Source organism: Solanum tuberosum, unplaced genomic scaffold (genome assembly GCF_000226075.1).
Source record: "Solanum tuberosum cultivar DM 1-3 516 R44 unplaced genomic scaffold, SolTub_3.0 scf00419, whole genome shotgun sequence".
NCBI classification, from domain to species: domain Eukaryota; kingdom Viridiplantae; phylum Streptophyta; class Magnoliopsida; order Solanales; family Solanaceae; genus Solanum; species Solanum tuberosum.
In genome coordinates this window covers 335,247-358,745 of record NW_006239338.1, presented here as the reverse complement: position 1 = coordinate 358,745, position 23,499 = coordinate 335,247, and the positions used below count along the sequence as shown (strand labels likewise).

The following is a 23,499-nucleotide window of genomic DNA, read 5'->3' as shown; positions in this document are numbered from 1 at the left end:
CCCACCCTCACATCCACCCCTACCCCCACCCCACCAATTTTCTATTTTTTATTTTCAAAAACACATACTGCAATTAGGAATTTTTATGATAAGTGAGTGATATATGGATATATATGGATTCTCATGTTTACCCATTTTGTTCATATTTGTGTGAGTTTAAATAATTTGAAGTCCATATTTACTCATTTAAGAAAATATGAGCGATCTATTTAATTAAATATAGAAAAAATGGATCCATTTCACTTATATGGGTTGAAATTTCCACCTATAGTTCCTTCGCAAAGTTGTTTACAAAGCTCATATGTTTTGTTCTAAATCACATTGCTCATTAACATAGTTAGGAGCTTTAGGGGTGTGCAAAAATCGAACTAATCGATTAATTGAATCGACATTTTTTATTGGTTTATTGTTATTGGGTAATTGAGTTAACAGATTTCTAATGGTTTTGTAAAATTTTTTTATCGGATTATCGATTCAATATTGGATTTTTAATATTGGGTTATTAGGTAAACCAATAATCCATTAAGACGATAGTAATTTACTATTTTATCCCTACATAAATATTAAATGTTAGTCTCAGTACCTTACTGGTTATTGTCTTTTCCTTGTAGCCTTTAATTCACACTTCATCATGATTTTGAGTTTACAACTTTACATTATACAAAACTTCAAAACCTAAAGTAAGAACCATATTCCGCTTAATTAATTTCTATTTGTGTTGCACTTCTATAGTTCTTTTCATGTTAGTATTGTTTCTATTTTATGAGCATTCTATAAATTTACATTATTGTCTTGTCACGTCAAATCATTGAACAAGTAATATATTTGTTTTATAAGCATTTTCTTATTGGTGAAACCGAAAATCAAAATTTTACCATAAATCGAAAACCAATTAAAAATATCTTATCTTTTATAGTAGATGTCGAACTTGTTGTGCCCCATTGACTAGGAAAGGGGCGAACGCAATAGCTACGTGGACCCCTTCCTTTCAGTTGTTGTCAGTGTTTTCGTGGATTGATTATTAATTTAGTGTATTTAAAAATAAAAAATTGATAAATCAAACTGATAATAGATAAAATCAAACCAAATTAAATCGACTGATGCACACCCCTAACTTACCCTGCCTTTTTACATCAATACACTATAGAACTTACTTTCAGGATCAAGAGGTTAATAGTAATTATTATAACTTACTTTTGATTCTATTTTTACATTCAATTGTTAATCTTTAATTCATATTAGGTTAAACAATAATTATGAAATTGCTTATATCTACATAAATCTGTTAATTTTATATTTATTGCGAAATTATTATATCTCCTCTTAATTATAACAAAATGACCTTTAGATTATACATGCATATAATGGCGGAGCCAAATTGTTTATCAAAAAATTCAATTTATATATATCTATATATATTCATAATTTTAATTATATATAAATAATATAATTTTTTTTATGGCCTATAATAAGCCCCAAATTGGATCCGTCTCTGTGTGCAATAGGACCCAAAGGCATGCAAAAGGAATTGGACACTAGTGATTCACTTTGGTTGTTCTCGAAACCCAATATGAATTTTATTCAAAGAATGCAACTACCCATAACTCCCTTTGTTTTTAGTATGTTATTAGTATGAAAGGTATGATTTAGCTAGAGTCCAGTCTAATCAACACTGATTCTGAAGATATTGTCTTTGTATTTCCACAATTGTCTTTTAATATATATATATATATATATGTTTATTTTTACTGTCATATTTTGTTTTATGAAATAAAATGAATTTGAAATTCACTTTTGGTGAAATTTATTTATGCAAATAATAAATCAAAAAAAAAAACTAAAGCAAAAGACATATATATTATGGTAAACTTAAAGTTTATTAATATAAATAATCTTTATGTTACTTATTCTCCTGATAAGTTGATTAAATCAACAAATGTTGAGCCTGAGTTTTCTAAATTATGCAAAGTATAAAGACAAATATAAAAATCAAGTTAGTCCTTCACATAATTCACTTCCGGATTACTCTCGACTTTACCTCGCTCGTTTGTAGTACTTTTAAGAATCGAATTTGGGTGAAGGGTCAGTTTGACTACATCATGATTTGAAATTTGTTGTGCAATAGGCTATTTTGAAAGAATTTTCGAGGTTATGTCCCGCACAAGCCACCATGTGACACTGCTATAGCACAGAGAAAAAATGTGATCAGTCTGGACCGCTATAGTTAGTCACAATAAATGCAAAAAAAACTTTCCAAAACCGCACATAATCACCCAAAACATTTTGGAAAATAAAAAAGGCGACCTAGGACAAATTTCATAGTTTTTCATTAAGAATCTTCATAAAGGTGAGCAATCTGATCCCCTACCTTAGTATTTCGATTCTTAGGCCTTAGAGGTGGTAATTATGGCCCGAGTTCATCCTAAGGTGGAGAAAATTCAGGTTTATGAAGATTTTAGGGTGTAAGACCTTGGTTGTTCATAAGCACTTTTGTTTTTATCCATTTGCCATAATTCACTAATGTAACCATAGAATTGATAGTTTAGGTTAAATTAATGGTGGATTTTTTTTATATTTGAAGTGGAATAATCATGAGATTGGTCTAGAATTTGAGATTTGGATATAATCCGTAAATATTTAAGTCATTGTGATTTATGTTGTATTAGGTTTATTAATTTAGACCGAGAAAAAGCTAAAGCTTCCCAAAGGATCAAAAGTTCATGACTAGACTTCTATAGTAACTGTTTGGTGTCCAGGTAGGCTAAGTCTTCTTAACTGAGTGATTAGACCTGTATTTACTTATATACAATCTTGTAAATTGTCAGGACATTTCATGCATAAGCCTTTATGCACAGATACTGAATGATTGAATATATGATTAGTTATGTTTTATACTGATGATGGACTTGATTAGTTATTATTGACATTATGATATTTGTTGGGTATTATTTCGCGGAAGATAATTGTGGATAATCAGATTGTGATAAAAAAATATTCGAGAAAGAATTCTCTCAGGTAAGTGATGGTTTTCTTGTTTTCTATCATATGTGCTTGTCAATTGTATTGTTAGTATTGCCTGCATAAGGTATGTATAAAGGCAATTAAAGGAATGTAAACTGAATTGTTAATTGTTGTCAATCACATGTAATGAATGTGTTTACTTTAGTGTACAAGTGTGATTGTTGTTTATAGTCATTTTTAATTGTTTCATAAAAGTTATCATTTTGCCCACCCGATATTGACCCCGAATCTTTTATGATTGAGTTTTGAAAGTTGGTTTTGGACTTTGACTTAAAAGTTGAGAATTTTTGTAAGTTCTGAGTTTGAAAGACTTATATTGTTAAGAAAGTGATTTTCGGTGCCTTTCAGAATTTTGAGTGTCGGAATGAAATTTCATCTATTCCATCTGTCCTGGACTATAAAATCTCATCTCTGAAAGTTGTTGGTTTCCGATTCGATGTCTTTTTGAGGATTTGAGGTCATAAGTTGTGAAATTGTGGAAAATTTAGCTTTTAAGGTGACGTTGATCAACATTCGGGGTTCAGATGCTCGAATTTGAAATTTGAGAGTTTCGTTGGATTCGGGAGATGATTTTTGGGCTAGGTGAGGTTTTGGTTGATTTTTGACCTATATGGCATTAAATTAGTTTTTTATGATTTTCACGGATGTCGGGTCAAGGAGACCTCAAATTTGTGTTTTAACGATTTTATTGAGTCCAGAACGTCGAGTATAACTGATTTGTGGTTTGTGTTTACAGGGTTACGAACGAATCCCGAGAGTCCTAATGTTGGTTGAGTTGTTGGTGTCTGCAGGCATCGCTTTTGCGAAGGCCAGTCGCTTAAGCGACCTTCGCAGAGGCGAGAGCCTCTTCGCTTAAGCGAGCTTTGCAAAAGCAAGGAGCGCTTCGTTTTTGTGAAAGGCACCTTTTTGCATAGTTCGCTTTTGCGAACCCATAGTCTCTTTTGCAACATCAAAGAGAATTTTTTCCTACCATTTTCGAAGTTTAAGCCCCATTTTCTATTTTTTAGTTTGGGGAACCCTTCGAGGCGATTTGTGAAAGGTTTTCTTGTGCTAAATCATTTGGGTAAGCTTTCATAATCCTAAAACTTCATTTCCATTTGATTATTTATGGATTCTAACATCATCATAATTTGAGATTTGATTTGGAAAATGGCAAGGTTTTGAAAGAACTTGAGTTTTGATCTAAAATGGTGATTTTGAGTGGTTTTGATCCCTTTTTCGTAATGATTTTCACTAATGAGTTCCTAAAGGCTTAAACATCATTTTCAAGTATTGTTTTCTGGATTCAAACCACTATTTTGAATTTGAATTTTGAGTTGATTGACTCATTTCTCTATATAATTGATGTGAAATTGTTGTTTTCTGATGAGTGATTATGAACACTTGATTGTTATAGATTGTGTGACTTTGGAAGTGATTCGTAAGGGAAAGACTCAACTCTTGAAGTGATTATAATTGATTTAAAGCAAATGATTTCTTAGGCTTTGTAATCTAGTAGAACTGTCCACTTCTCTTCATTGTATGTATGTTGGAGAGTAATCAAGAATGAGGTGAAAGTTCTTATTGCTCTGCCTTTCGTGATGATAACGACAATTTGTGAATTGCCTTGTTGTGACCCTAATTGATTGATTTGATGAAATATCTTGATGGCTTGACTGTGAAGTTGAATTACATGACTTGTTGTCTCTTTGTGTGTTGTAATATTGCTTGTGTGCATTGATTGTTGAACACCGTGATGAGATATGCGATTGTCATGATGCTGAGGTCTTTCTCGATTATCTTTATAAAGCCGAAATGGTTCCGGCTAGTGATTATTATAAAATCGATGAAAAATGATTTCGGCTAGTGATTTGATATAAGGCGGATGAGAAATATTCTGGCTAGTGATTTGATATAAAGTCGATGGAAAATGGTTCTGACTAGTGATTTGATATAAAACTGATGGAAAATGGTTTTGACTAGTGATTTGATGTAAAACTTATGGGAAATGATTCCGACTAGTGATTTGATATAAAATCAATGAGAAATGGTTCCGGCTAGTGATATTTTGCTGATGGGAAATGGTTCCGGTGAGAGATTGATTCTTGTGATTTGATACATTTCTATGCTTATGCGTGACTTACTTGTTACTTGTGATTGATGCACTTGTGATGTGTAATTGATCTACTTGACATTGAATTTGACTTATGTGATACGTGTTGATTGTTGACTGGTGACTTTGGACTGTAAATATTGAGCCATGTGAACTGTATATTGTAGAACTGTTAGGTTGAACTGATTTCTGTGGAGGTTGTAGTTTAAGAAGGTTCGATTAAATGAAAAGGAGCAGTCAAATTCTAGCTAGGTTGCCTTGTTTTTTAGGTTGCTTGTTGGGTATTGTGTTATTAGTACTCACTCCTTGCTTTTACATTTGTGTAGGTTCCGAGCCCGTACCCATACTGTGATCTCTTTTTTCTTCTTCTGATTTCAAGGCTTGTCAAGGATTTTGAGAGGTAGTTGTTTGTCATCCCAACAGACCCTCTTGTTCCTTTACTTTATGAATTGTTCTATTTGAGAAACAAGGACTGTGAGACTTGTATTTATCTTTTAAATTTTGTTTATACATTAGTTGCTTGTACACGTGACAATAAGATTTTGGGGTGTTTATAGAAGAATAAATTTTCTGCTTTTACTTGTTCTTATTTTATCTTTCCATATTTCTTTCGTTTTCGCTGCATTGAGACTGACTTGTCTTGATGGGAATAGATAAGTATTATCACATCCGTTTTTGAATCGTGACAATTATTCATGTTTATTTTGCATTATGACGTGGAATAAGAGTTAAATCTCATATTTTTTAGTATATATAATACTAATTTAAATATATAGGTTAAAATTATGACATTGGTAGACAAACCGATAATAATTGATGCTCAGGGGTAGTAGTACGTGGAGTGACCCCCAGGAGTTATGAAATGCAGTCACGTGAAGAGTGGTACGATAGAATATGTGGAATCAGAAAAGAGTGCTATTAATTACACTATGGGAACACAAGGGGAGGAGGACTTACATTTGACCCCCTATGCCTTGGGTACAAGTCGTACGCGTTATAATATATAGTAAATCTTTTCTTGTCACTAACCAAATTTTATTGCAGATAAAGAGATCTGGTGATAGTGACGATGTTAGAATTTTAATGTTAGAAGATTTTAACATAGCAAAAGAGGAACTTGTTGGGCATGCGGAGACCATCAAGCCATCTTTCTTTGATCGTGGATTCGCAGGCAATATTTATAGATTTGTATATTGATATAAGTGTTAAAAATATATTTAAACCATTCTTTTTTTTTAGTTTCATACCTAAATTATTAAGAATATAAGTTTCACATCTAAATTATCACTTATAAATATGAATATAAAATTTATGTATTGGGTTCACTTAAATCCACTGTAATACATACAGTAACTCTGCCAGTGAGTGGGGTACTAAATATAGGTTTTGTTGACTAAAACCAGTGGATGAGTTGGCTATATCTACTTGCATCTCTCTGGAACTATCTTTACACTAAAAGCTGCTGCTCCTGCTCTACCCTACCCGTCATGATTTTTCTTTTTTTTGGTTTTTTCACATGCGGCTATGTACCTAAGGGGCTAAACCTGACAATAGTTAAGGACGAAGGAATACTTATTGCTCTACCATAATTTTTGTTGGTACCCTTCATGATTTACTAGTATGTGACTTCATTATTACATACTTCTAATCAATCTTTTGACTGACAGTTTTGATATTCGCCCTAGGGTGTGGTATACTACCACAATGTTTCTGAGTGAAGTTTATGGGTGAGAAAAAAATAATTTTTAGCGGTAATGAATAAACATATTAATAAAGAGTGATAAAGATATTACTAGTATTATTTAAGTGTTATTAGATTGAATGTCGCTAAAAGTTTTAGGCATATATACAAAGAATGCTAATTATCGTTAAATATATATATTGAACTATTATTGTTGATTAATTGTCATTAAAGATCATTTTTATGTAGTAAAAATTTATGTTTCTAAGTGTTAAATGGTATGTTCTAAATATGTTGCTTGGAATTAGTAATTTTAAATACATAAATAATTTTCTTCCTCATTAGCAACTAAACAAATGTTAAATACCTTCTGAAAAATTATAAAAGAGATTATATTACATAAAATAGGATAGATAAGAGTAAATCACGGTGAAATTGCTTTTTATAAGTAAGCAATTACATATTGTTGGATGTCAAGGTTTTAAAACTGATAAAGAACTAGTCCCTTCACTCCAATTTGTTAATTTAAAATCATTACTTATACAAAGAGAAGAAAAAAAATCAGTATAATAAACAAATGGCTAGATTGCTAGAAGCATTAATGTTGATCAAATTAGAAAATTCTCTTGTCATAACAAATGTAATAAAACAACTTGTATAAATTAATTCAATAACTTTTGCTCATTAAACAGTGTATTTAGGTTTTAAAAAGTCATTAAACATATACACATATTAAATTTAGAACCCAATTATTAACAACATGATGTCGTTATTCTAAAATCAATCAAAAATCATAAAATTGATATCCTGATTCTGCTTTTATTCATGTGTGATTCTAATTGTTTCCCTTGAATCTCGTAAGGACATTTTCAAACATAAATAATTCTATCAACATTTCTTTCTTTTATTCATGTGTGATTCTAATTGTTTCCCTTGAATCTCGTTAAGGACATTTTCAAATATAATTAATTCTATCAACATTTCTTTCTTATAGAAAATGATTTATACAAGATTTTTCGGTTGACTTAGTACGTGAGAGTTTAATTAAAACATCTCTGATGAGCATATTTTTGGTTCATAGATACTCTAATTGGAATATGATCTTTTTGAACAATATGACTAGTCTTTTCACACGACAATATATCAGTTTTAGTGACAAAAGACAACTTATCAAGAAACATTTATAATTCAACAATAGAACTAAGCTCCAATTCAGCCATAGATTTTGAAGTTGAGATTTATAAAATTTAAAGTTTTGTTTGGACATACATTATACTAGAAAAAATTTAGTAAGATTTTATGAGTGGAAGTCCCAAAAATCCAAAAACTAATGAACTTGAAAATATTTGAAGATCAAAATTTTTAAAATTTGATCAAATTTAATAATCAAACAGATATTTAAAGATGAAATTTTAAAATCTGTAACCAAACATCTGTTAGGATCGAAATAATTAAGCGTCATGCGGAAGCTAGCAAAACAAACTTCGAAAGACCACGGTAAGAAGACAAATGAGAAATATATCAAAAGACACAAAAATTTAACGTGGTTTGATTGACCGACCTACATCCACAAATGAGATGAGTAATTCACTATATATACATGAAAGTACAAAATACTAGAGAGAATAAACCTCAACCAATTCACTCGAAATACAAGAAGGTTCACACAAGTGATAACATATCACTTGTGTTCCACAAATTCCCTCCCCAAACCAAAACTCTCAAAGCCCCTAGGATTACATTGTGAATGTTGATTAAGCTAGAAGGAACGAGTCTCTATTTATACAGTCCTAAATATTTTCCTACAAAAAATGAATTAGCCAAATGTGGAGAATGAAAACCTATTTTATGATAAAAAGAACTTGAGCAATTAATACCCAACAACATCAGCTAAATATAAATAAATGAGATGATCATTATAGATCACGTACTTATAAATCAAAATCTATAATCAAACGCTGAACATGAATATCATTATATATCACTAAATTGCAAGAAAAAACAATATAAGTTTTTTTCCAAAACAAGAAAGCACAAAGTCAGGACTCTCTACATAGGTTCAAAATTGGAGTCCAAATTTATATGCTAGGCACATTATCTTCCATATCCTATCTCTGCCCCAAATTTAATAATCAAAATTCAAATCTATAGAGTTGAGAAATATAGAAAAATATCAAAAATTAAAAAAACACACACAATCCTAAAACTAAACATTCCTCTGCATGGCCACAACAGTGAGTGGATTCTTCATTTCACATGACAATTTTAAAACTTCTCCCAAGTCAACTGGATGGGCCCCATCCTCCACAAACTCGAAATGTTGCACCAACTTAGCCACCCATAACATAACTGTAACCAACCCCAAATTTTTCCCGGGGCACACTCTCCTTCCTGCCCCAAACGGTGCCAAACGTAGGTCACCCCCCCTCACATCCACATTCACACCACCTTCTGACACTACAAACCTCTCTGGCTTAAATTCAAGCGGATTTTCCCACACGTCAGAGTCATGAGTAATAGCCCACATGTTGACCATCGCCGTTGTATGGGAAGGAACAACCATGCCATTGCTAAGCAGAACGTCTGATGTGGAAAGCCGCGCCCACGAGAGAAGTGGGCCCGGTGGATGAACTCGTAGTGTCTCTTTTATCACTGCTTGTAAGTAGGGCATCCGAACAACGTCCACATCAGTCACAACTTGTCCCATCGTGACATTATCAACTTCTTGTCGTAACTTGTTTTGCACTTCGGGGTGCAAAACAAGTTCCGCCATCACCCACTCCGTTAAAAGTGCCGTGGTGTCCGTCCCTCTAAATATCATTTCCTGCATAGAAAGATTTTAGAATGTTTCAAAACTATTCTTAAAATTTAAAAAAAAGTACATTTTTGTGGGTTTTCTAGCCAAATAAGTGAGACCTAAATATTTGTAGACGAACTAAAAAGAAAAATATATCTGAGACAGGAAAAATAGTAATTACGTACCCAAAGAACTGCGACCATATCATCTTCGTCTAGCTTTTCTTCTCCATCAAGAGATAATAAAACGTCAAGAAAATCACCATTATCAGTCATCACCATTTTTGATGCAGAAGTGCGACAACGCTTATGTTCATCAATAATATCAAGAACAAACTTTCGTACACGTGGCACGAGAGCTTCACTCCGTCGAACAATGCCCGACGGATCATAAAACAAACTCAACCAGGGAAGATAATCAGACCAATTAAAAGCGCCTAATAATTCAAAACCTTCCTTCACCATATCTTGCAACTCTCCGAGCTCTAATTTACCATCAACATTATCATAACGCTTTCCAAACACACTACCCATAATATTATTCAACGCAGCAAATTGCAAATGCGTCCTCAAAACTACCTTTCCATTTTCAATCTGATCGTTAACTATATTCCGTAACATAACGGAACAGTCAAGTTGACGGCTCGTTTCATGAGCCGCAATTCGGCTAGGAGAGAAGAGATATGAAGAAGCAATACGACGGAGTAGACGCCAGTAAGTTCCGTTAGGAGCGAACCCAATGGCTCGGCTAAACATGAGGCTTTTAGCCGATTGTTTAATCGGACGGTCAGCGAAATGAGGTGATGTAAGAATCTCTTTAGCTATTTGAGGATCGGAAGATACAACTAAAGGAGTTGAACCAAGGCTAAAAGCCATAAGCTGTTTAGCTTTATGACTCCAAGCCGCGGTGGCTAAAGTGCGATGAGCTAAGCCATCGTGACTAAGAGTGAAAAGGCTTCCGATTATCGGAAAGCCACGTGGTCCAGAAATATTTCGTCCTGGACCACTACTAATATTGGTGGTGTTGTTTTTCCAAGCAACACCACCAGGAGTAGAAGCCCAAGTGATTAGAGTGATTGAAATAAAAGCTAAAATAATATAAAGGATAACATATTCATCAAGAAGAATTTTCCAACCAAGGAAAGTTGGTAGTGTAAATACCCACCAATTGGAGTCTTTTGTGACCATGCCTAAATCCATGAAATGAAGAAAAATAGGAGTGGTGGAATATATTTGTGATGTTTCAAAATGAAAAGTATGGCTAGCTTTATATAGGCTGCAAAATTTAATCATTTAGTAGTAAGTAGCTTCTTTATAGTTATCATGTTGTGTTTTACAATAATTACTTTGACTATTTTTTAAAGTTAAATTAGATTATATTAATTTGATATTTTAAATTAAAAATTTAGATATTAAAAAATTATACGAACATTACTATAAATTATAATTTTTGCATATCAATATAATGAAAAAATATTTCATGAAATATTAATCAAAGTTCTAATTATTTGACTCTAAAAAAGAATATCATGACAACTAGAATAGATATAGATTTTCTTTCATCACTTACCATAGCTTTATTTAGTGCTATCATCACATGTGAATCTTCTAGGCGTTTGACCATGAGATTCTTTCAGTTGTTTAGAGTTGAATGAATTTCGAAAAATCTGAAAACATGTTTGACCAAAGAAGTTTAGAATTCAACCGTCTTTCAAGAATTCGAAAAGTAACAAAGATGTATTTTCACTCCAAATTACTCAAAAAAGTCAAAGACAACTGTAATTTATATTAATGATGAACTAAACACAACTCCTTTCAAATATCATTTTTTTACTTTGAAAATAAAAACTATTTTTTTTCTTCTAAATTTCATAATAAAATATAATCAAACGTCCAATATGATCTCATTTTCACTAGTTTTTCTTGGATTTAACTCTTCCAAATTACATTTTCTCTCCATTTGTTCAACTACACACGTTTAGTCCATGAGTCAATACTTTTAACGCGGAAAGAAATTCAGTAGCATGTATGGGGACAATTTTATTCTTTCCACATATATCAATAAAATATATTTAATTTGTCCACATATACAGTACTATGGATTATAAGTTTTAAAAAATAATTAAAAATAAGTATGAGAAAATGAATTACAAAACATCTCAAACCATGACCTAGTGACAAATAAAGTAGGTTAAGCATTGTAAAATTTCAGATTCAAAACCTAATCGAGGAAAATACTATTTTTTCCATCAATTGAACCATGACGGATTTCGTTGTCAAAAATTGTTCGAACACCATAATTATATTAAAAAAACACTAAATATATATACATCAATTGCATTAGTCAAAATATAACGGAACACGATAAAATGCAAGATTGTGGGGTATTTAAGTTCAGTTAGTCAAGTAGAGAGGTGTTTTTAAGGCTGTCAATAATTCGGGGATGAAACTAATAAATTCACACCTATTTTAGAGGTATCTTAGATACTTCTTTCTTATTTTTTTGAACAAATTCGTATTCTTCTAGTTTTTCAACTTGTACAATAGAATGTCGAAAAATGAGGTTTTCTTTTTATCTCTCGACTAATTAGATCAATGACTTCAATCATTGTGAGAATTCATGACTCGAAATTTTCTTTTAAAATAACAACTGATAAACAAAGTCCATCTTCAATGAAAAAATAAAAAGAATTCACCACATGTTTGGATTAAATAAACTAAGATTTATCTAATCTAAGGAACGGACACTAAGGATTTATTGTATTCAATCAGTGGAAATATTGAATTGGTTAATTACTTCCTTTTCAACAAATGACATATGATTTTCTTTTATTTCGTGTTTTGTATCTATAATAAGATTTTTAGGATTGAATTCATTATATCAAATTATAAGTTCAGAAATAATAGTTTTTAAATTTTTTATCAAGTTTTATATAAAATCCAATTACCCGCATAAAAAAATTGGAATTGAATAAATTTACAGCGAAATAACTTGATCAATCCCTATCAATGGTGCTTTTTATTTACAATTTTTTTTTACTATTATGTGTTAGATATTATCGAATTTTGTAAGTGAAATTGGCAAGCACTCTTAGTATTTGCCTAAAAAAGAAATTTTTTAACTATGCCTATTTTGCACTTAACATTATTATTTTATCTCATTTTGCAAGTTGCATGAGAACCAAGAATGGATATATAAACTTGTATCGTTGAATGTGATAATTGACTAATTTTTAATTTGTAATTAATTTGATTTAATAGTAGTAATTAGAAAATATTTCTCGGTTTTAAAGGTCTGCCATTAATTTTAATTTTTTTTTTTGGTTTATTTGACTTCTTATTCTTATATACATTAAAAAGACTATAAAACAAAATTATGAGATAAATTATAATACATTTCAACAAAGTTAAATATCGGAATTTCTTTCCTTTGAACAACTCTGGTACGGAAAACATGATAGCAATTAAATCTGAGGAAAAAAACATTGCTATAACAATAAGATTTTTCAAAGAGAAAACTACAATTACTTTATTTTAATAACACCCAACCTTTTTTTTCCATGGCAGCTGAAGCATTAAGCTTCTAATATGTGATTTCACTAGAAATCTTTGGGTACTGTCTTCACATAATTGACAAAATTTGCCAATTTTTCATACTGCAAACGAAAAGACCACACAAAGTTAATAATCAATTTACTAGAGCATTTCATGAATAAATATTTGATGAAAAGAAAATTAACCTCCGATTTCAATTGATCAAATTCCTTGTGCAACTTTTCAAGATGTTCCTTTAATTCTTCAATACATGCAGAACAACTTGGTTTCTCGCTCCACTCATTTATCAATTCGTATTCTAAGGTGAGCCTTTTCTTTTTGAAGTTAGTTGCATTGTTTCCTTTGTGCATCTCGCTAAGGATTGAAAACACCATAAGAACGCACATGAAGGCGGTAAAACAAATAGCAAGAAAAAAGAGAAAATGTGTAAAGGACATCGACAAGAACTTTGGAGAAGCCATTGATAAATATTTTTAGAGCAAATTAATAAGAAAGAAACTTTATTTATTATAAATTTTTATATCACTTGCTTTTTATAAGAGGGAAAACCATTTTAAAAAAATGTTTTTATAAATTTTTTACCAAATATAATATTTGAAGCATCTAATTGGAAAATAATGAATTGATGGATAAGCATAGGTTAGAAAATGGTAACAAATTAATTTTTATGCTTAATTTAATTAATGAGATGAATTGAGTTTGAATCTATCTTAAAGAGACTTGGATAATATATAGGTAGCCATATATTTTGGATAAGACATAAGATCTCCTAAACTATGATAGAAATCATAACGATACACCTTAACTTAATTCGGGTCCTATTACCCTCTCCTCCCCTCTAAGCTCAATTTTTCTGTATTTTCGTACATGTTTTATGCTGATGTGACACCTTCAACTAGGTAAAATTAGATGCGTGTATAACATGCTCCACCACATGTGTATTTTTATTTTAAACTCTTTTTTTTAAAAAAAATATTTTTAATTTTTTAGAAAAAATTTTCTTATTTTCTTTATCTTGTATTTAAACTAAGTTAATACATGTAATTTTTTTAAAAACCTTTTTTTGCCTTATATTTTAATTTTTTTTTCTTTCAATTCTTAAACTTCATTCATTGTTTTTTCACTCTTTTGTTTTTCTATTGATTTTATTTATTCCTTTTATTTTCTTTGCCTTTTTAAAAAAATTTTGATTTCAAATTTAATTCCAAATGTCTTGTATTTAAGTTAATTTCGGAAGGATATGAAAACAAGTGAAGAAAATCAAATAAAATATTTAAAAAATTAAAAAATTAAAATTAAATGACACTTTCTAAAAGATAGCAATTAAATCTGAGAAAAAAATATTGCTATACAACTAGAATTTTCTAAAAGAAAATTACAATTGCTTTATTTTAATAATCCCCAACCTTTTTCATTAGAAATCTTTGGGCCCAAACTCTACTTTTCATCCGATACTGTCTTCATATGACAAAACTTGTAATTAAACTTTTAATACTGCAAACGAAACGCTCGAATTGTAAAGTCAATAATCAATATATTAGAACATTCCACGTATGAATATTTGATGAAAAGAAAATTAACCTCCATTTTTTAATTGGTCTAACTTTTTATGTAACTTTTCTAGACATTCCTTTAATTCTTTGATACATGTAGAATATGTTGGTTTCTCGGTCCACTCATTTACCGATTCATATTTTAGGGAGAGCATTTTCTTTTTGAAGTTAGTTGCATTGTTTTCTTTCTTGATCTCGCTAAGGATTGAAAGCACCATAAGCATGTTCATGAAGATGGAAAACAAATAGCAAGAAAAAAGAGAAAAAGTAAAAAAGACATCGATAAGATCTTTGGAGAAGCCATTGGTAAATATTTTTAGGGCAAATTAATAAGAAAAAAGCTTTATTTATTTTAATCTTCTAAATTACTTTCTTCTTATAAGAGGGTAAACCTTTTTGAATAGATGTTTTTATAATTTTTTTTACCAAATATAATATTTGAAGTATTTTAATAAGAAGATAATTAATTTTGATGGATTATCGTATGTTAGAAAATGATAAGAAATTGATTTTTATACTTAGTTTAATGAGATGAGATTTTTAAGATTTTTAAGTTATGAGTTTAACCTTAATTTTTAGGATTGAATTCGTTACATCAAATTATGAGTTCACAAATAATAATTTTTAATTTTTTAATCAAGTTTTACATAAAATTCATTCATTTGCATAAAAAATATTGGATTTGAATAAATCTATAACAAAATAACTTGATGAGTCCCTATTAATATGACACTCTCTAGTTGTATTTTTTCTACTATCATGTGTTAGAAATGTCGAATTTGTACTCTAATCAAGTATTTGCCTAAAAAGGAAATTCTTTAACTATGCCCATTTTCACTTATACTATTATTTTACCTGATTTTGCAAGTTGCATGAGAACCAAGTATGGAAAAACTTGTACCATTAAATGTGATAATTGACTAATTTTTAATTCTTAATTCATTTGATTTAGTGGTAAAATTAGTAACTAGAAAATATTTGTCTCCATTGATTTTAACTTTTAAAGGTCTGTCAGTAAATTTAAAAATATATTTTTTGGTTTATTTGACTTCTTATTCTTATACATTAAAAAAAAGACAAAACAAAAATCATGAGAAAAATCATAATACATTTCAACAAAGTTAAGGTACAAAAAACATGATAACAATTAAATCAAAGGGAAAAACTTTGCTATACAACTAGCTAGAATTTTCAAAGAGAAAACTACAATTACTTTATTTTAATAATACCCAACCTTTTTCACTAGAAATTTTTGTGTTTAAACTCTAATTTTCATTATGTATTGTCTTCACATAATTGGCAAAACTTGCTAACTTTTCATACTGCAAACGAAAAGACCAAGTAAAGTTAATAATCAATTTACTAGATCATTTTTATGAATGAATATTTGATGAAAAGAAAATTAACCTTTGTTTTCAATTGGTCAAACTCCTTATGCAGATTTTTAAGATGTTCCTTTAATTCTTCGATACATGTAGAACAAGTTGGTTTCTCGCTCCACTCATTTACCAATTCGTATTCTAGGGAGAACCTTTTCTTTTTGAAGTTAGATATTGCACTGTTTCCTTTCTTCATCTCGCTAAAGATTGAAAACATCATATGGACGTTCATGAAGACGATAAAACAAATAAAAAGAAAAAAGAGAAATTGTAAAAAGGACATCAATAAGAACTTTAGAGAAGCCATTGATTGAAAAATATTTTTAGAGAAAATTAATAAGAAAGAAACTTTATTTATTTTAATTTTCTATATCACTTGCCTCTTATAAGAGGGAAAAACTTTTTAAATAAATGTTATTATAATTTTTTTACCAAATATAATATTTAAAGCATCTATAGGAAAATAATGAATTTGATAGATTAGCATATGTTAGAAAATGGTAAGCAATTGATTTTTATGCTTAATTTAATTAATGAGATGAATTGAGTTTGAATATATATCTTATAGAGATTTGAATAATATATAGGTAGTTATATATTTTGGATAAGACATAAGATCTCCTAAACTATAATATAGAAATCACAGCGACACACCTTAACTTAATACATGTCCTATATATTACCCTCTCCTCCCCTTCGAACTCAATTTTGTTTTGTATTTTCTTACACGTTTTATGCTGATGTGGCACCTTCAACTAGGTAAAGTTGACTGCGTGTATAACATGCGTCGTCACGTGTGCAATTTTTTATTTTAACTTTTAAAAAAAATATATTTTTAATTCTTTTTAACACAATCTTCTTAATTTCTTTATCTTGTATTTAAACTAAGTTAATACATGTAATTTAAAAAAATAAAATTAGAAAACCTTATATTTAAACCTTTTTTTCTTTCAAATTTTAAACTTCATTCATTGTTTTTTCACTCATTTTTTGCTATTGATTTTATTTATTCCTTTTATTTTCTTTGTCTTTCATTTGATTTGATTTCAAATTTAATTCCAAATGTCTTGCATTTAAGTTAATTTTCAGAAGTATATCGAAACAAGTGAATAAAATCAAATAAAACATAAAAAAATTAAAACATTAAAATTAAAGGACACTTTTTTAAAAATATTATTATTATCATTATTATTATTTATATAAAATATGCGTAATTTTTAAAAACAAATAAAAATGGAAATATAAGAAGTTCGTAAAAGAAAAAAAAAGTTTAATCAAACTCTTTACGCAACTTTTCAAGATGTTCCTTTAATTCTTTGATACACGTAGAACAATTTGATTTCTCGCTCCATTCATTTATCTATTCGTATTTTAGGAAGAGCCTTTTCTTTTTGAAGTTAGTTGCATTGTTTCCTTTCTTGACTCGCTAAGGATTGAAAACACCATAAGAACATTCATGATGAAGATGGTAAAACAAATAACAAGTAAAAAAGAGAAAATACAAAAAGGACATCGACAAGAATTTTGGAGAAGCCATTGGTAATTTTTTTTTAGAGCAAATTAATAAGAAAGAAGCTTTATTTATTTTAATCTTCTATATCAATCTTGCTTCTTATAAAAGGGAAACCCGGTTTAAATAGATTTTTTTTTTACCTAATATAATATTTGAAGTATTCTAATAGGAAGATAATAAATTTTGATGGATTAGCATATGTTAGAAAATGATAAAAAAATAATTTTTATGATAAAAAAGAGAGTCATAAGTTCTTTATTCAATAAATGCATACTCTTAGTTTTTTTTAAACTTGTATAGTAGAATGTCAAGAAATGAAGTCTTCTTTTATCTCTTGACCAATTAGATCAATAGCTACCAACTTCCATCATTATGAGAATTCATGACTCGAAAAAAAAAATAAGAGAAAAAAGAAACGAGTGATGAACAAATTAAAGTCAATCTTCAATGGAAAAATCTAAAGAAAATCATCATATTTTTGGATTTAAATAAACTAAGATTTATCCAATCTAAGGAATATTTAGCACATCAATAACTACACATTAATAATTACTAACCCAAAAAGGAAAAAAAGAAAGAGTCGAGAGAGAGAAAATTATTGAAAGTAAGGCATATAGGCAATTCTTTTTGTCTAACAATTTATTATTTCTTGTCGATGAAAATGGAAAGTGTTTCATCAAAATTAAAGGATGAAAATTACTCATTAATATATTTAAGGGTCCATTATTAATTTACCCAAGATAGAAATCTCCATGGATAATTTTCAACTATATTTTTCTTAGAACATAAAAAAAAAATCCTATAATAAGAAGGGAGACTATGAATTTATTGTATTTAATTGGAGGAAATATTATCGAATTCGTTAATTACTTTCGTTTCAATAATTGTTTTGTGATTTTCTTTTGTTTAGTATGTTGTATCGATAATTAGGGTGGGTTCAAAAATTTTACTCGATGAGTTAAATCTTTAAGCTTCTTATGACTGAATTCAATATGTCAAATTATAAGTTCAAAAATAATAGTTTTAATTCTTTTTTATCAAGTTTTACATAAAATTCAATTATTCGCATAAAAAATATTGGATTTGAATAAGTCTACAACAAAATAACTTAATGAGTCCCTATCTAAATGATGCTCTTTAGTTGCATTTTTTCTAATATCATGTGTTAGAAATGTCGAATTTGGCACGTACTCTTAGTATTTGCCTAAAAAGGAAATTCTTTAACTATGCCCATTTTGTACTTATACTACTCCCTTAGTTTAAAAAAGAAAAGGAAAATTGTATATAATAGCAAATTATTAATTCAAATTAAATGTTATAAACATAGTTTGAGTTAATTGTACCCTATAACAAACTGTTACTATTTCGCCTCTCTTCCTGGTGGAATCTCGCTCGCCACTCTCGTTCTCGCTGGCAGTCTCGCTTGCCTCTCTTGCTTTTATACAAACACAAATGTATAAAATGTGTTTGTGTTTGTATAAAGCGAGAGAAAATTGTATATATACATATATTTTCGTTCCCCTCTCTCCCATCTCCCAGATCTCTCTCACCACTCTCCCAGATCTCACTCGCCTCTCTCACTTTATACAAACACAAATGTATACATTGCGTTTGTATTTGTATAAAGCGAGAGAAAATTGTATGTACAAATACAAATGCATATATTTTTCGTCCTATACACTTGTGATTATACAAATACGATCTTCCTTTGCCCAGTTTTTTTTTTCTTTCTCTCTTTCTCGCTTTATACAAAATAAATTATACAATTGATTCTTTTGTATATGTATACCGAAACAGATTATACAATTGCTTCTTTTGTATATATGTATAGCTAAATAGCCATAGCTTTCTTTTGTATATGTATAGAGAAATATACATATTTATGTTTGCTATGGAGCGCAATTATGCAAACTATAGCTATAGCATACAAATATGATTTTTGTGTTTGCTATATGTGAAAGTTGCTCAGAATGACCTAATTTCCTTTTTAGTCTGTTTAAAAAAGAATGACCCCTTTACTTTTTGGCAACACTTTAACTTCAACTTTCCACGTGACATAATTAAGGCCACAAGATTAAAGGACATTTTGGTATATTTGACATAACTTTAACTTAGAACCACAAGATTAAAAAATCTTCTTTCTTTTCTTAAACTCCGTTTCAAGTCAATCTAGGTCATTCTTTTGAAACGGAGGGAGTATTATTTTACCTGATTTTTCAAGTTGCATGAGAAGTGAGAACCAAGTATGGAGAAACTTGTATCATTAAATGTGATAATTGACTAATTTTTCATTCGCAATTCATTTAATTTAGTAGTAAAATTAATAATTAGAAAATATTTATCTCCATTGATTTTAACTTTTAAAGGTCTGTCATTAATTTTAAAAATATATTTCTTTTGGTTTATTTGACTTCTTATTCATACATTAAAAAAAAAAAGACTAAACAAAAATCATGAGAAAAATTATAATACATTTCAACAAAGTTAAGGTACAAAAAAAATGATAAACAATTAAATCTAAGGAAAAAACTTTGCTATACAACTAGCTAGAATTTTCAAAGAGAAAACTACAATTACTTTATTTTAATAATACCCAACCTTTTTCACTAGAAATTTTTGGTTCAAACTCTAATTTTCATCAGGTATTGTCTTCACATAATTGGCAAAACTTGCCAACTTTTCATACTGCAAACGAAAAGACCAAGTAAAGTTAATAATCAATTAATTTACTAGAACATTTTATGAATGAATATTTGATGAAAAGAAAATTAACCTCTGTTTTTAACTGGTCAAACTCTTTATGCAACTCTTCAAGATGTTCTTTTAATTCTTCAATACATGAAGAATAAGTTGGTTTATCGCTCCACTCATTTACTGATTTGTATTCAAAGGAGAACCTTTTCTTTTCGAAGTTAGTTGCATTGTTTCCTTTCTTCATCTCACTAAGGATTGAAAACACCATATGAACGTTCATGAAGACGATAAAACAAATAAAAAGAAAAAAGAAAAAATGTAAAAAGGACATCAACAAGAACTTTAGAGAAGCCATTTATAAATATTTTTAGAGCAAATTATTAAGAAAGAAACTTTATTTATTTTAATTTTCCGTATCACTTGCTTCTTATAAGAGGTAAAACCTTTTTTAAATAGATGTTTTTATAATTTTTTCACCAAATATAATATTTGAAGCATCTAAATAGGAAAATAATGAATTTGATAGATTAACATATAAAAATGGTAAGAAATTGATTTTTATGCTTAATTTAATTAATGAGATGAATTGAATTTGAATCTATCCTAAAGAGACATGGATAATATATAGGGAGTTAGATATATATTTTGGATAAGACATAAGATCCCCCTAAACTATAATAGAAATCACAATGACACACCTTAACTTAATTCGATTCCTATTATCTCTCCTCCTCTTCAAACTCAATTTTTCTGTATTTTCGTACATGTTTAATGCTGATGTGACACCTTCAACTAGGTAAGGTTGACTGCGTGTATAACATGCACCGCCATGTGTGTAGTTTTTTATTTTTAACTTTTTTTTAAAAAACCTTCTTATTTTCTTTATCTTATATTTAAGCTAAGTTAATACATGTAATTTTTTTTAAAATAAAATATTTTCCCTTCCTTCCTTCTCTCTCTCTCTCTCTCTGGTATTTTCCGGCCGAAATCGAAGGCTGCGCCGGCCAGAAGCAACGCGAGGACCAGCTCCGACCGGCGAGCCTCTTTCTCTCTCTCTCCTCCTAAGCTCCAGTGAGGACGATAACAACGAGCAGCAGCTCCAGCTGCTCAGACCAGCGAGCGGCGAACAGCAAAACCCCGGCGAAGGTAAGAACATTCTTCAGTTTCTCCGGTGAACTCATCTATCTTCCCCGACGACCAGTCCAGAAGGGAGACGGCAGTGCTACTGTGTGTCGCCGGAGATCAACCAGATCGGGCCGGAAAAGGACCCATAGATCACCGAAACCCTCCATCTTCACCGACCAGGTTCTATCTATCCTTTTTATCTCCCTTTTTGCTCTGAAACTAGTCGCTGCTGGGACCTTTCTTGCAGATCCTTTATCCCGGAACAGTATTTCAGTGTCTATTATAGTTCTGACCTGAGCTGCAGTATATAATATAGTGGGTGTTATCGTGTCCTTTAGAATATACACTGGACTGGACCATTTAGTGTAGCTGCTGTTATATTGCCCTTACTGTGTACTGCTGCTGCAGTCTTTAGTGTTTTTCTGTGTAGATCTTACTGTGTTTGCTGTCTAGTTCTAGTGGATTTGGTTTCTGATGGTGGTAGTGAGTCATGTCCTCGGTTGAGGCCGAGGTCGAGGGATAAGAGAGGTAAGGGGGTTAGGGGTTCTCTTAACGTGAGGGTAGGATCTTGGAACATAGGTTCGTTGACGGGGAAGTCCATAGAGCTAGTGAAAATTCTCAAGAGGAGAAAGATAAATATAGCTTGTGTCCAAGAGACTAGGTGGGTAGGCGCCAAGGCTCGGGATGTTGATGGGTATAAGTTGTGGTACTCAGGAGGGTCAAGGGATAGAAATGGAGTGGGTATTTTAGTAGACGGGGATTTGAGGGAGCAAGTGGTGGAGGTTAGGAGGATCAATGATAGGCTGATGACGATTAAGCTAGTCATTGGAGGAAGTACTTTGAGTGTTATTAGTGCTTATGCCCCTCAAGTGGGCTTGGACGAGGAGGCCAAAAAGCGCTTTTATGAGGATTTGGATGAGGTAGTTAGAGGTATACCGAATACCGAGAAGATTGTCATTGGTGGTGATTTTAATGGCCACATCGGGGCAACTTCTAGTGGATTTGATGATGTTCATGGAGGCTTTGGTTTTGGGGAGAGAAATGGAGGTGGAACTTCGCTTCTAGACTTTGCTAAGGCTTTTGAGTTGGTGATTGCTAACTCATGCTTTCCGAAGAAGGAGAACCACTTGGTTACCTTTCGTAGCCCAGTAGCTAAGACCCAGATAGATTACTTTCTCCTTAGGAGGGGTGATAGAGGTCTATTTAAGGACTGCAAGGTTATCCCAAGTGAAAACCTCACTACCCAATACAAGCTTTTGGTGATGGACCTGGAGATTAAGAGGGATAGGAGGAGGAAGACGATACCTGATCGACCGAGGATTAAATGGGGTGGGTTGACCCCTGCCCTTTCTCGGGAGATGGGTGAGGAGCTGATGGGGATGGGGGCATGGAGTGGTAGCGGGGATGCGGACAACATGTGGAATAAAGCAGCTAGTTGCATTAGGGAAGTTGCTTCTAAGGTGTTAGGGGTGGCAAGGGGTAAATTTGGAGGCCATAAAGGAGATTGGTGGTGGAATGGGGAAGTCCAAGGTAAAGTGGAAGCGAAGAAGGCTGCATACACAAAATTGGCGGAGTGCGTAGACGAGGAAGAGAAGCGGACGCTTAAGAAAGCCTATAAGACGACAAAGACAGAAGCTAAGTTAGCTGTTTCGAAGGCGAAGACGGCAGCTTTCGAACGCTTGTATGTCGAGTTGGGGGACAAAGGTGGGGATAAGAAGTTGTATAGGCTCGCAAAAGCAAGAGAGAGGAAGGCGCGCGACTTGGACCAAGTGAAGTGTATCAAAGATGAGGAAGGCAAAATACTGGTGGAAGAGACCTCTATCAAGCAAAGATGGCGAAGCTACTTTCACAAACTTTTAAATGAAAAAGGGGAAGCGGACATTGTGTTGGGTGATTTGGCACACTCTGAAAGACTTCGGGATTTTGGATACTGTAGGTGCGTTAGGTCCGAGGAGGTTATACGGGCTATTAGTAGGATGAGCAGGGGAAGAGCGACCGGACCCGATGAGATTCCGGTAGAATTTTGGAAGAACATGGACAAGGCAGGCATAGAGTGGTTAACTGGGCTGTTTAATGTTATCTTTAAGACA

General features: G+C 31.1%; 1 protein-coding gene across 1 annotated transcript; it reads right to left on the bottom strand.

Moving 5' to 3' along the window:
• Nucleotides 1–8,756: 8,756 nt before the first annotated feature.
• Nucleotides 8,757–10,812, bottom strand: LOC102599995 (cytochrome P450 78A7-like). Its single transcript, XM_006362743.2, has 2 exons — nucleotides 9,777–10,812; nucleotides 8,757–9,618 (listed from the first exon to the last, which is right to left on the bottom strand). Exons 1-2 carry the CDS (start codon nucleotides 10,788–10,790, stop codon nucleotides 9,001–9,003), a joined length of 1,632 nt encoding a protein of 543 aa, XP_006362805.1. The 5' UTR covers nucleotides 10,791–10,812; the 3' UTR covers nucleotides 8,757–9,000.
• Between the last annotated feature and the right edge of the window lie 12,687 nt (nucleotides 10,813–23,499).